Genomic DNA, 13,590 nt, shown 5'->3' with positions numbered 1-13,590 from the left:
GATTGAACCTCTAAGGCTTTTTTATTCCGCTGTGTTTGGGGTCAATAAAGACACCAAGGTGTTGATAAAGGGTTGCTTGAGGAGCAGAACTGGACTATAGGTAACACCAGAGCATGGCTGGAGTACCTCTGTAAACTGTCTTACTCCTGCGTAGCACCAATACACATGCTCTGGTGCTGAGCCCCAATGGGAGAACTGCTGGCAGATATGAAATCTCAGGCTGCCCAGTTTAACACCGTGTCTCATTCTGCTAACTCCGCTTTCCGGGTCTGCGAGGCTTGCACACGCTCGGCATCGCCCGGCGCTTTCGCAGGCTCTATCTCAAGCACGTCCTGCTGGGGCTTTGTGCTGAGCCATCGGGGATTGCAATTCAGTCCAATATTTGCAGAGCCTGATTTGTGGGGAGGCCTGTACTGCCACAGCTTCTGGGACTTGCTGGGGTAATTTTAGGACATTCATTAAGGGAGGACGGTACATTTTTTCCCCTTAATGAGCAAAGCTGCTTACTAAACTGGAAAAGGAGGGAGGGGTGAGGGGAGGGCAGGGCGGGCGATGGGGAGTGTAACGTTGCTTTTAGAGGTCACTGGAGTTATCTGGCGGGGCGAGCAAGCCCCAGAGTGACTTTCCAGCATTTCTCTGGTTCAACCCCAAAGCTTTAGCAGCTTACTTGCTGCGGAAATGAAGCCTGGATGGAGCTACACCTACAGCAGCACGGGAGGCTGCAGTCGTTTTCCTCTCCTGTGGCCACCAGCACCCGGCCAAGGCTGCAACGAGCGGTGAGATGATGGGAAGCACCCATTGTGCCCGGAGCACAGGGGATATCGAGGGAGTCCAACGTGGTGCCACCGGCATATCCAGCGCTGGGGACCGCAGCTGAGGATGTGCATCTCGCCTCTCATCTCTGCCAGGCAGGCACTCGTGCTCCCTCAGCCCCAGCTGCTCTGCGTAGTTAATGCCCCCCGCCCCGGTCAGGATTTTCAGAGTGGCACTGTTATTAAAATGTGTGAAATACTTCTCTCATGCAGAAGTAAATGTGTCAGCTTGGAAATAAGGGCGCGTGGAGGATGGAGATGTGTGGAGGAGGGACAAGCGAGGAGGGTCCCTCCCCAGCAGCAGCGTTTCTGCCATTGCGTTGTGCTGAACCACATAATATACTTACAGTTTAATTATAGAGGCTCCTGCTTGTTGGTGTCATTAATGAGGCATCCAGCTTAATTTAGCTGAATAAAAATGGCTTTAATAGTGGCTGATGGGTAATTGAGGGAAGAGAAAACATACTGTATCCTCTTGCACTAAAGTCTGCTTGTTCCGGGCTGCATGGATCCAGACCCCTCTCTTGTCCCACGTCCACCCACCTCTTTTCAAGCGCAGGAGGGGGATGGATGGAGGGAGAGAGCAAGAAGTGGGACTTTGCAGTCACTCAGTGATAATGTCCCACCTTTGAGGTGTGCATGGGGTTGCTGGGAGAGAAGGCTGGTGGGGATATTGTGTGATGAGCTACCTGCAAAGCAGGAGGCTTAGGAGCATGGCTGCTGTGGCAGGAGGAGAGTGGAGTGGTGTTGAGCCTGAGCCACGGGTGGGTTGGGTGTCTGCTGCCCTGGACCTGGTCCAGGAGAGCTTCATCCAACCCCTTCTCCCTACCAAACTCCTTTGAAACCTACTCTGGAGGCAAAAAGGAGCGTGGCAGCTATTTCTAAAGACTGCCTCCATGGAAAATAGTGTTGTGTGAGTGATGGAGAAAATGTCCTGTGGCAAAGCAGCAGTTTGAATGGGCTCCAGGAGCGCTGATGGCAGGTCTGTCTTGAGAGAGACGGGCTCCTGTTTGCTGCTGAGAAATATGCAGGGAAGGTGTTTTGCTTCCCTCCCCTTGTGTTTCCTCGACGTGTGACGTGCCGTATTTTATTCCAGGTGGAGCTGATGCACAGGCTGTTATAAAGGCGGTCTGGCACGCTCTGCTACAGGACTGCTTCCACTATCCTATAACTCTGCCAAATTTTAATTGCTCAGGCTGAATTTTTCTGTGTTGGGTGTCTGCTCCTGGCTGATTTTTTAAATTTTATTATTTCTTTCTAGTTTCAAATAAAAACCTGCTCAGAAGTTTGAGGCAGTGGGTAGGAGGAAGAAATATAGGCTGTTTTCCTCACCAGAAAATACTGGTGATGTTTCTGTTACAGAGCACCTGCACCCTCCTTATGAGGAGAGGAAGAAACTTTGTCAAAGGGCAAATTTTGCTTGGAAGACTTGATTTTGCTCGGAAGACTTGATTTTGCTCTGAGATGTTTCCTTACATAGGCAGAGTAGGTCTTGATCTACTTGGAGGGGAGAAGTTTTGCAAAGGATGTTTGGGAGCATATAGGGGAGATGACGAGTGGCAGCTTGCTGCGACACTAGGGTTGGATGGGAGAATGTAAAGGCAGGGGAGATCATGGGAAATTTGAGGATGGATAAGGAAACTGGGGCTGAGAAGTATGTGGGAGTAGCCGGAGAATGATGGACAGTGTGATTCAGCCTGCTGGGGAAAAGCTGCTGGATCGGGGGGGAAGACAAATGGATTGGGAAGGAGAGACCTGACACTACCTGGCCATGGGTGCAGGAGGGTGGGGGCTCAGGCTGCTGGAAACAATGGGAACTTGGAGGTGGCAACGGACTTTCAGCCTTGGAAACAGTGGTGGGAAGGCAGAGCGGGCAGCTGAAGCTGGGAGAGGACTAGTCCAGGCTGGGAGGGCCTTGATTTTCCCCAGTCCTCCCCATTTACGCTCTATAAAACACTGGGAAACTCAGTGCACAGAGCTGAGGTTTGAGCACGGGGGGAACCTTGCGAGCCCTGAACAGGACTTACAAAGCGCTGGAGCTCAGAGCTTCACCCGTGGAGCCGTAATTTAATCTCCTCGTGTGCATGTACTGCGGTACCGTCTCTAATTACACAATCACACGCTATCTTCCCCGGAAAACCTGCCCCATCCAGTGTGTGGGATGGATCTATTCTGGGGAGAAATCAGTGCCGTGCAGTGAGGTTTTTCCATAGGAGCTCCATATCTTTTGTAGCAGAAGTCGGCAGATGTACCCTTTGCAGGTGGAAACCCAATCCTGGCATCTCTGACCTTTGGAGTGTTTGGCTTTGTGACCAAAATGGTGTGTTTTTAATGTGTGTTTATGTGTGCGGCCCCTTTCTGTCTCTGTGCTGAGATCAGGGACCTTTGCAAGGGCCCATTGCAAGGACCTTTCTGACATTTTAAAGTGTCTGAGGTGTCTGTTTCCGATGACGAACATGTTCCTCCCCGTGTGCGTCCTGGCTGATCTGAAATGGAGCTGTTGGTGCGTGTCCTCTCAACCAGCCCTGCAGAAGTCGATGGCCAGGTTGGATCGGACACTGGCTTTGCCCTTCGATAGCAGAGTCTCCTGCCAGGTGCGTGTGAGTGAAGATCCTCTTCACCTAATACTTGGTGTGGTTTGCTGTCTGGGGGAGGAGGAGGTGGTAGGAGTTGGTTTCCAGGGACTGCAGGAGACGAGAAGCGAAGCACATCTGCCTGGCAAAGCTCCTTGCATTAGTGAGGATGTTTCCTTTCCCCATCTCTCTGTGTCCTAAATTGTAATAACACGATCATGCTATTTTTGATTCCGTTATTTGCGTGGAAAGCCTGTTGTTTTTTCTCTTCTCTTTCAGAATCCAATTTTCTCTTGACATTTCTGCCTAATGTAGCAAAACATGACCTTTGAGAAAGGACATTCCAGCAAGATTCACTCCCTCCTCTGCATCTCTGCCTCTCTCCCACATCTTGCTGTCTCTCATGCATCCCCCCTTACGCTTCCTTCTTCTCCCTGGGCTGGAGGAGGGAGTTTACTGTCTGGCTTTTCAGTAGCAGTGAGCTGCTCCTTCCCCTCCTACTTTTCATCTGTCTTTGCAAAGTTTCCAGGTGCTCAGTGCTCCGTGGTGGATAAAAGAGGGAGTTTTGCAATATTTCCCCCACCCCGCTTAGCTTCACCTGCTATTTTTGCCACCTTTCTAAACTTTATTGGAGGCTGGAAGCAGTTTGTCTGCAGCCATAGGAATGGTGGGATCTTGGTCATGTGAAATGAGGTACCTGTGGTTTGCCGTGGCTTCTGCAGCGGGATAGTCTGGTGTGAAGCAGAGCCAGAATTTAATGATGCGGCACTGCGCCGTCACGGTATTTGGGCTTATTCTTCTGCCAGGCTTGCGGACAGCCTTTGGGACGACCGTTTGCCGGGTGAGTTGCAGCGGCTTCCCCACTCCTAATTGCAGAGTTTTGGGCTTCGCAGCATCGCTTGGTAGCAGGTGGGACAGGACCAGAGTCACTTTTCCCTTGGTCCCTGGGCTGCGCCCTCTCTGCGTTTGCCCAACGCATCTCTGCCCTCGCCGCAGTCCGGTGCGAGGAGACAAGTGAATCTCTCGTCCCAAATCCTCGTGCATCAGACCTGCACTGGCAGAAGCCATTCCAGGATTTGCTTTCTTAGTTTTAGCATATTTTAACAAATCAAACAGGGATTGTGAGTTGAGCCTGGCACGGCGGGGCTGCCCACTGTCACCTTTGTGTCACCTTGTCCCTTCCCTCCTCTGGCCAGCTGAGAGTTTAATGAACCTCTAGGCGGCTCATGCCTCTGGCCCTTCATCGCTCCTTCCAGCGAGCCGGGCTGAGGCATCCGCAGCCTCGCCCCGCGCTGCCCTGCCTGCCCGGGCAGCTCGCGGTGGGGAGGGAGCTGGCAGGGACGCGGGGCTGGCTTCAGCGAAGGACGCGAGGCAGCACCTCCTGTGTTTTCTGGAGGCCAACGTAGATACGGGAGGGTTTGGGTTTCTGCCAGAGCCTGTGACTGCCTATCCCTCTGCTCACCCTGTGGTCTGGTCGCTTCGTTGGTGGCTCTCGGGCCGGCTGGGCGTCCCTGGGACTGCAGAAAGCATTTCGTTACCATCTTCTCATGCCGTTAGAAACCTGGGGCTTTTCTCTTCCCCTCGCTCTGCCCCAAACACGTTTCTTCCTCTTGGTTTTAGTACTTCGGTTGCTTTTACGCTCTTTCATCCTCTCTGGCTTTCAGCTGAAGAGGCGATGTCTGCTGGGTTGCAAAGCTCTCCCAGGTAGATGAGATTTATGTTCTTGCAAGTTTGGGCAGATGGAGAGAGGGATGGGGAGCTGTTGGCTGCTGTAGCGGTGGTACCCCTGGGTGCAAACAACACACAGCTATACCGGGACACTTCGAGTGCGCAGCTACTGCAGATCATATGATAACACCTCGGGTAATCATCGTGCTGTCATTTGAACCTGGCTGTTTATTTTTAACATGAGGTTTGTGCTTGATTTTTTTTTTTGTTCAAGTTATGAAATTAGACTTGTTCTTTCTGCTTATGGTTGGTCAAGCTCCAGATTCATGGGCAAGAATCAGACACATCTTGCTTAGTTTGGATTTTTTTTCCCTTAACATTACAGCAGGATAGAAACCATTTTTCCCCTTGGGGAAAAAAAAAAAGTAAAATGAGAAACTTCAATTTGTGTTCATCCTCATTAAAATTTCTCATTATGAAATCTAAACTTGGGTCCTGAACTGCTTGACAATCTCTCTATCGAGGAGGACGATGAGCTCTGCGGAGGCGGTAGGGCCACATGCAGCAGGAATTATTTACTGTGACTTCTTTTTTTTTTTCTTGTTAATTTTCAGAGACCTCTCTGGGAACCGGCTCACCACTCTGTCATGGCAACTCTTCCAGACTCTGCGACTCTTTGAACTGTAAGTCCCACCCTGGAGATATATCCTGGGAGAAGAGGGGAGGCTGAGAGGAGGAACAATTTCCAAATAGAGCTATTCTGAAGCCTGTGAATAATTACCTAAAACTCCAGTGGCCAGCACCATCCTGGGGGGGGTCCTGGGTACAGGAGCACCAGAGCAGAACTGCTTCTCTTTTAACTTCACAGCAGCTGGCTAATTAACGTCAGGATGATGAACAAGTCATGCTTGGGCTAGTGAACGGTTGGCTAACTCTAGGAACACATTAGAAATACTTACTCGGCCAGATTTTGAGTGAATCTTCTCAAATACTTGATCCTCATCTGTTGCAGGGTAAGGATAACTGTTTTTCTTTAGCTGATGAACGTGTTTTATAAGACACCCCTGCTTTTTAGGCGAATGACTCCTTTGCTCTCTCGCAGTCGAGGCACCTCCCAGCTCCGATGTGGGAGATGAGATAGTGTCTCTCCTGGGGCACTGGTGGCCTTCAGCCTGCTGAATTATTGATAGAGCATTCAGCGCTGTGCTTGAAGAATAAGTGGACGTGAAATCAATGGAGTGTTGCCCTGATGACCTGTTTTGTTGAATTTTAGAAATAGTTGTTTGGTGGGTATAAAAAAATATATATATGTAGGATTTGTCCCAGAGGATCCTGGGAAGCTCGATTCATCCTCACAGATGATCAATAGAGCTGTAAGCTAGAAGTGACTTATGAAAGAATAAAGACAGTCTTTCAAGTGGGAGTAAGTGTGTTATCACCGGTGTTACTGCAGTGTATTTTATTTCTGTCAAATTGTTAAATGAAAAATACTAATAGTGATATTAGAAAATAGAGAAACGCCCTTCTGATGGGGAATCTGGCTTGCAGAGTTAAAATGCTGAATTTGGAATTTGTCTCCTTGCTGATTACGGCTCTAAATATTTTTCAAGCCTGGCTCAGGTTTCAAGTTTAATAGCATGAGTCATTTGTATTCTTAGACCTTTACTTATTGTCATTGCGCCGTCTGGCAAAACTCAGATTGATGGTTGTTACCCAAGAGAGACCCAAGAGTAGAGGAGCAACTGGGGCTGCAGTCCTGAGCTAGAGGTACTGGCAGGGCCTGGGGTAATGATGAACCTGCAGATTAATGGGGATATTTCCAACGGGGCTTGTTTTTATGCGGCTTTGTTTCATTTGGTCATATTTTGTTTCTTCAGGCATGTCCTAGGTCTGCCAAACCAAGTCAGGCTCAAAAGACCAATACCATCCACAAAGGGAATTGAGATGCTGCTGTTTGGGCAGCAAAGAGTACTTATTCCCACCTGATGAAGAATACATCCATATTGTCCTGCTACAGTGATCCTGACGGGGAAGCTGGTGTGCTTGGGATGGATTTGGTTGGTGTCAGCAACGTCACTTGGGGCCAGCACTCTGCAGCCTGGCAAATGGGAAGGGTCTGAATTACTTGGCTCCAGCTTGAGCTGTGCTCAGAACAGTTTTCTCAGAGATAACAAGGCTTGATTGTTGAAAGAAGTAATACAGATAGAAATGTGGGACATCGTGGGGCTGGTCGGTAGGGAGAGGTGACGGGGTGGGAAAGCAGCACTGATATGATGTGTGGTGTCCACGGTGTCCCATGGGGAGGCTTAGAACCATGTGGGGCTGGAGCCTCGGCTCGACCCCTCCTGCCGCTGCGCTGTGAAAGGGGTCTTGGCAAACAACCCCCTGGCACGAGCTCCAGTGATCAACCTAGACCTACCAATGCACATGCCCGCAGGGTCTGTCTTGCTGTTGGCTGGGCGGGAGTAAGAGCCTGGTCAAGTTTATTTTTTCTGAAGAGTTGCTTTGTCCCTGATGCTTCCTGACAAACTTTCCCTTGTCACTAAAGATCCATCCACATGAGCACAGGTAGGACGGTCAGTACCAGAACAACATGATGATGCTGTTCCCAAAAGCGTGACAGGAAAGTGATATTTTAGCTGATACCCACTGGGATGTCAGTGTTAATGGGACAGGAGGATGTGCCTGCAGTGTCCTCCCTGGGGCCATGAAACTGTCCTGCTGAGCTTTGGTTTTGTTTGAGAGAAGACAACATGGAGGTTTAGCCTGAGCTATGGGCTCTGAATAATCATTCACATAAAGATGTTGTGAATGAATGTAAAGACATATGTTATCTGCTGTGGGATGGTCATGTTGCTGAGTGCTAGAAGGATGGGACCTGTTGATGAGGAAAAGCAAATCCCCAAGATGGGGAGAAATTAGTAATGGATACACAAAAGTGGGAAATACTATATTTTTTTTCAGAAATGCAGAGGACGGGTGAGTAGAAGAGAGATTTTTGGCACACTGAGCCCCAAGGAAGCTTCCAGAATCTAGGAGGGAGACAGAGTACATGGCCCACATAAAGTGAGCTTGAAGCACTGGTGAAAGCTAGAAAGGGAGCTGCAGACTGACATCAGCCAAGGACTTGAAGTTGAGCCAAAACTCTCTGGAGAGGAAGAAGGTGGTGAGCAGCAGAGACCGATGCAGAGGCAGCAAGCCTGAGGAAGGCAGGCTGAGCAGCAGCACTTGTGCACGGCTGTGAAGGGGCCTGAACTCCCCAGGGACAGATAGAGGCTTGCAAGAGCCTGCTCTTCTTGAGAGGGTTAGGTCAACGGGGCGGGACAAGCAGGTGCAGGTCTGCAATGGTTCACCAGAGGCACCCTACTGGGTACCAGTGCCCCAGTGCTACCAGGCAGTCCTGGATCCGCAGGCAGGATAGTCATCGAAGGCAAAATCGTGACGTGCAGCGAGCAGCTCAGAGCAGTGGAGCACATTGGAAGGGAAGCAAAGGGAGGATCGTCTCCAGGAGAGTGTTACGAGGAGAGGAACTACAACTGATGTGACATGGAGATTGCCAGGGAACATGAGACCTGACAAAGTCACTCATGGTGAACATGGAGGAGGAAGGAGCAGAAGACTAATGTGAAGATTATGCCACACCATGAGAAGAGGCGGGTGGATGGGAACGTGGCGTTTGAAACAGCTGCCTGGCTGCACTCAAGGCATCTCAAGCCTGAGAAGGTGGTATTGCTTTAAAAGCAGAGTTTCTTTTCTTGTCGAACAGCGCTGAGCTTTTCCCCTGCTAACTCACTGAGGAAAGGATGGCAAAAATGAGGCATACTTCCAAAGAGTATTATCTCTTTCTCCTCCTGGCCAGAAGCAAGGCTTGGAATGGTTTCCAGTAACTCCAGCCCTAATTCCCACAGCACGAACTGACCTTGACCTGCACGGCTTGAGCGAATGTGTGCACAGCTCTCCTAAGTCTGAAGCTGAATGTGCACAGGAAAGCATCTGACGCATGCAACAGCACATAAACATTGGACTTAGAGCCTTTCTTATCCAGAAGTCACAGCTGGCTTCCTCTGTCATGTCCTTGGCTTCCTTTGTCATGTCCTCAGAGAGCTTAGGGCTGACATTTCAAGAAATTCCTTCCCAGAAAGACCTAAGATTCTGGATCCAATTACATCTTTTGTTGTATAAAACCTTGTAGTTCTGAACATCTTGCCGCTCTGCCCAGCCCATCAGCATTTCTAACACCAGCAGTCCCTGGCAGCTCACCCTGCAATAGATTTCTGCAAAGCAAGAGGCTTTGGTCGGGATGGGGCACAGCAGCATCTCTGTTAACGTTATGAGTCCAACTTAACATCATCTGTGCCTCTAGCTTACAAACTTATTGCTGCCAACAGTCACGCTAATAGAGTTGTAGCTAGACAGCGGGTACTTGCCTGCTCTGTATTAGCTAATGCAGCCATCAGACACCACGCATCGCTCCCTGTCTTGAGTTCTTCCCTTTCTATCCCATCCCTTTCTGGCAGGGGTTCGGAAACAACAATTCTGGCTGGACCGCCACGAGAAGCTCTAGTTCTGGGAAATAAATAGAAATGAAAAACAAAAATAGGTTTTGTTTTGTCTCTGCTGGGTGCTTTTTGGTTCTCAGGCTTAGGGAAGTGGTTTGAGTCCTGAGATAGGAGAATGTTTTCATTGCAAGTGTATGAAGCCTCAGCAGCAGTTTTATGTGAATCAGAACAGACAGGAGAAGCATGGCAAGGATCTCCACTGCCCTCTGAGAGGCTCTAGCTGCAGACAGCTTTGTTTTAGCTGATGAGTGGGGTGGCATGGGACAGGGCGTGTGTCTCATCTAGTTGCCTAGCCTGAAAAAAACCTGCTCTGTGTGTGTTTATGTGTGTGTGAAGTCCTGGCTGTCCCAGTACATACGGGGATGCTGGCGGCATCCCTCTCCTATCCTGGTCTACCCTGGCGTAGGCTGTCCAGGCAGTTTTGGGAGGTGCTGGGCACAGTTTTCTGCTGGGAGCAAAGCTAGGCTTAGCCAGACACTTGCAGCATCGCTGCCTCTGAAGAGTTTTCTTGGTGCCTGATTGGCTCTGGGGTTTCAGCTCTGTCACCATCCCCTTGAATGACAGTACAGGACACGATTGTCCCAGTTTTCCTCTGTCCCCAACACGCGTGCCCACTGTGTGAAGGGGCTGTACCTAGAGCATGCCCTGCTGCAAGCCTGTGCTTTCCCCGGGGGCTGGTGGATGGCTCTGGCTCATGTGCAGGTTTGGTCTCTTTTCTGGCCAAGCCCTTGGTGCAGAAAGCAGCTCTGCTTGTGCAGAGAGATCCCAGCTCGCTTGCGGCTGTGATACTTGCTAATTCTCACTGGCTTTTTCACGAGGCCATCGGAAGGTGTAGGAGTGTGCACAGCTCCTGAGCGCCTGCAACCAAGTGATGCTTTGGCAACATTTCCAAGGCTAATACTATGTGCAAAAAATGCCCTTTAGGTTCACTTGTCCTCGCTGGGAGTAAGGTGTGTTGGATACATCTCATGCGAAGGAGCCCCTTGTCTCAGTTCTCACTGCGGCGGTGCTGCACCCATTAAGCACGGGACAGCAATGAAGACCTTTTGGCTGCTCTGCTGTGCCTTCCAGCACCAGTTTTTGTCCTTCCCGCTGTGATGGGACATGTCTCCGCAGCATGTGGTGATGCCTTCTGGCCCAACAGTGGGTTTTGGCCAAAGGATACCTTGTGTTCCCCAAAGTGCTTTTCCTCCCTGAAGAGAAGGGAAGCAGAGTGTTGTAGGTAGTGGGGACATGTTAGAGAAGTCATGGGAGGAAGGGTTGGAAGGAGCTGCAGCTCCTAATGATGGCTGCAAGCCCTGGGGCTGGGGCACTGGTGGGGTCTGAGAAGAGAGATGGAGGTTCAGGTTTTTGGGTAGGTGCAGGACAGTGTGAGCATGGAAATCTCTATTCACTTCTCTGGAGAGCTGGCTGGCATGGCAGGGCAGGCACCAAGTGAGGAGGGAGGGCATCTCCCGAGTGTCAAGAGTGCTTTTGCAGTGTACGTTCTGGAAAATGGGCGCACATATCTGTGCCCGCTCTACCCGCCATGCCATGCCAGCTGCCGGTGGCGCTCGGCACATCCAGCTGGTGACGGGAGTTAATTTGTGCAAAAGCCCCTGTGAGGGTCTCTATTAAAGTGAGTTACATCACCGACGTTGGGGCAGGTCGTGGGTAAGTTCTGCCCTGAAGCATGCTGCTCCTGTATTATTCATGGGCCCTCATGAATTAGCAATGGGCCGGGAAGGCTGCCGTCTATTACTTAGAGAGCTGCCTTTAAGTGCTAGGACAGGGGCTCTCCCCGGCAGAGATCCTTCTCATTTCATGAGGATACTTGCAATGGAGCGGAATTTCTCTCCCGTTGCCTTTGAGCTCCCCCAGCTCCCTGCCAGGTCCCAGGGTACAACTCGGGTTTCCTGATCCGGTTAGCTGAGCCCATGGCTCTTACCCACGTGCCATCCCATGTCCCGCTGGTAGCAGTGACCTTGGGAGAATCCCAAGGAGAACATGAATTCAAGGCCATGCTGAAGAGGATGCAAAGCCTGTGTGAGGCACTGGCAGTACCTGTCGCAACGTGCAGGGAATGCCTTGTAATTTGAATCCCGCCAAATCACTGTGCTAATCTACTCTGGCCTGTTAGATTTAGTGCTTTGGCCTTTGAGTCGCTTGTCTGAGCCTTGTACCTGTCTTGCAAAAGTTTAGGGGCCTTTGATAGGAAAGGAATGAACTAATGAAAAGCCACAGAGTGAAATTTAACCCATTGTTTGTTTGGAGAAAAAAAAAATAAATCAGATGGCATCTTGTTCTACAAGGAGATTTGAAGTGGCATCATTAGGGTTCAGGTTTAACACCCCTGAGTGCTACCAGAAGATCCCTTCTCCTCCTCCTCCTTTTGCAGTACTGTATGGATGAAACAGCAGGTGCACATGTCTGGAAGGTTGTTTCCAAATCCTGTTAGTCAGGGAATTAATTTTGTAAAAGCCAGCATGAATTTTGCAGTAAGATGCGGAACAGACCAGAAAACCAGCTTCCCCCGTATGACAGGGGGGCTCTGGATGTAGCGTGAAGCAATGGTTTGACCTTTGAAGATGCCCTTCTACTTTGCAGTGCTGGATCCTCTGCTCCCTACTTTCTTCTGCTTCACAGTTACGTGGGGAGATATTTTGTTTGTTTAGGCTGTATCTCGTGTTTTGCTCAGGTTGTCGTTGTAATCCACGTTGGTAACTCAGTCTGCCCAGGCTGAGCACTGGGCTCTCCTCCCTGCTGGGACCTGCCCTCCTTGTGTCTCCACAAAGAGCTGCAGGGCTTTGAAAATGTACCTGAAATGGTTAATAGGTTGGAAAATCAATTATGAGAAACATTCCTGGTATATAAACTATGTGTAACTGCTTTAAATGAAGTGCATTAAAGGCAGGGCTTGTTTCCATTTCTCCTGGCCAGGGCAGCAGGGTCTCAGTGCGGTGCTCTTTGATTTGATTCAAATGCATGATATCTTGCGCCTTAGCTTGTGTCCTGGGTCACCAGGAGGCTGTGTTTGTACAAGGTACTCGGGGGAAGAGCTGCCTGCTTCGCTGAGCGCTTGTGGGGGCTGGAGGTGTGCTTTGCCCAGCAAGGTCTTGGACTCCCACTGAAATAGGATTTGAAGACGTGAATCGATATTTTTAGGGCAGTGTGGAGCTGCCTGCTCCTTTGCTGAGAGATGAATGTTTTGGGTGTCTGGACAGCACTGTTGTGGGACCAAGCTGTAGATGTGCAGATCTTGCAGTGAAAGACAATGTTTGTATCTGCGTGCTGCCCTGGGAGATGGAAAGCCTTGTGCGCGTGCATGAAAGAGACTGTGTGAACGCATGGATGTGTAACCGTGGTCTGTTGGGAGTCAGGAGAGACACAAATGTGTGCCAGAAGACCCCAGGCAAATAACACAGGGAGATTCTCCCTTAGCTCTAGAGGACCTGTTGCACCTGCATGGTAGCCATACTCCTTGGGGAGCCTGAAGCCGGATCATGGCCCTGCTCATCCTTCCCCACCCCACCATCCTTTCTCATGCTCTCTCTGCCCACAGGAGACTAGAGAGGAACCTTTTTAACTGCAGCTGCGACATCCGCTGGATCCAGCTCTGGCAGGAGAAGGGTGAGGCGAACCTGCAGTACCAGGAGCTCTACTGCATGAACATGGATGCTGCCATCATCCCTTTGCAGGAGATGAACATCACTCAGTGCGGTAAGGTGCAGCCTGTGCCTGGTTCCCGGGGCTGGGTGCAGGGGAGGCCGGGGGGTGCCGGGAGGGACCCCTGCCCTATCTGGCACCTCTGGTTCAGTCATTCGCTTGGGGAACCTGCTGCTGCAGGATCCTTCCATGTGGTCAAGAACAAGACAATTGAAGCTAGTTGGGGTAGTTTGTGGATTAAAAATAGAGTATTTGTGTAAGTGTGGGGCTGGTGCTGCTGTATGAATGAAGGTGTTGGGTGATTTGGGGCATTGCCTTCGCTGTAATGCTGTT

At 50.3% G+C, this 13,590-nt stretch overlaps 1 protein-coding gene across 6 annotated transcripts in view; it reads left to right on the top strand.

Moving 5' to 3' along the window:
* Positions 1–13,590, top strand: part of NTRK3 (neurotrophic receptor tyrosine kinase 3) — a 216,196-nt gene that overhangs the window by 50,175 nt on the left and 152,431 nt on the right. For all 6 annotated transcript variants that reach the window (XM_082005030.1, XM_082005029.1, XM_082005027.1 and 3 more), the window contains exons 4-5: positions 5,668–5,736; positions 13,154–13,311. In XM_082005030.1, coding sequence (XP_081861156.1) covers positions 5,668–5,736; positions 13,154–13,311 — 227 coding nt within the window. The remainder of the gene's footprint in view (positions 1–5,667; positions 5,737–13,153; positions 13,312–13,590) is intronic.

This window comes from Phaethon aethereus (assembly GCF_964289735.1).
Source record: "Phaethon aethereus genome assembly, chromosome: 12".
Lineage (NCBI taxonomy): Eukaryota > Metazoa > Chordata > Aves > Phaethontiformes > Phaethontidae > Phaethon > Phaethon aethereus.
The sequence above is the reverse complement of the archived record's forward strand: the minus strand, read 5'-3'. Positions and strand labels throughout refer to the sequence as shown.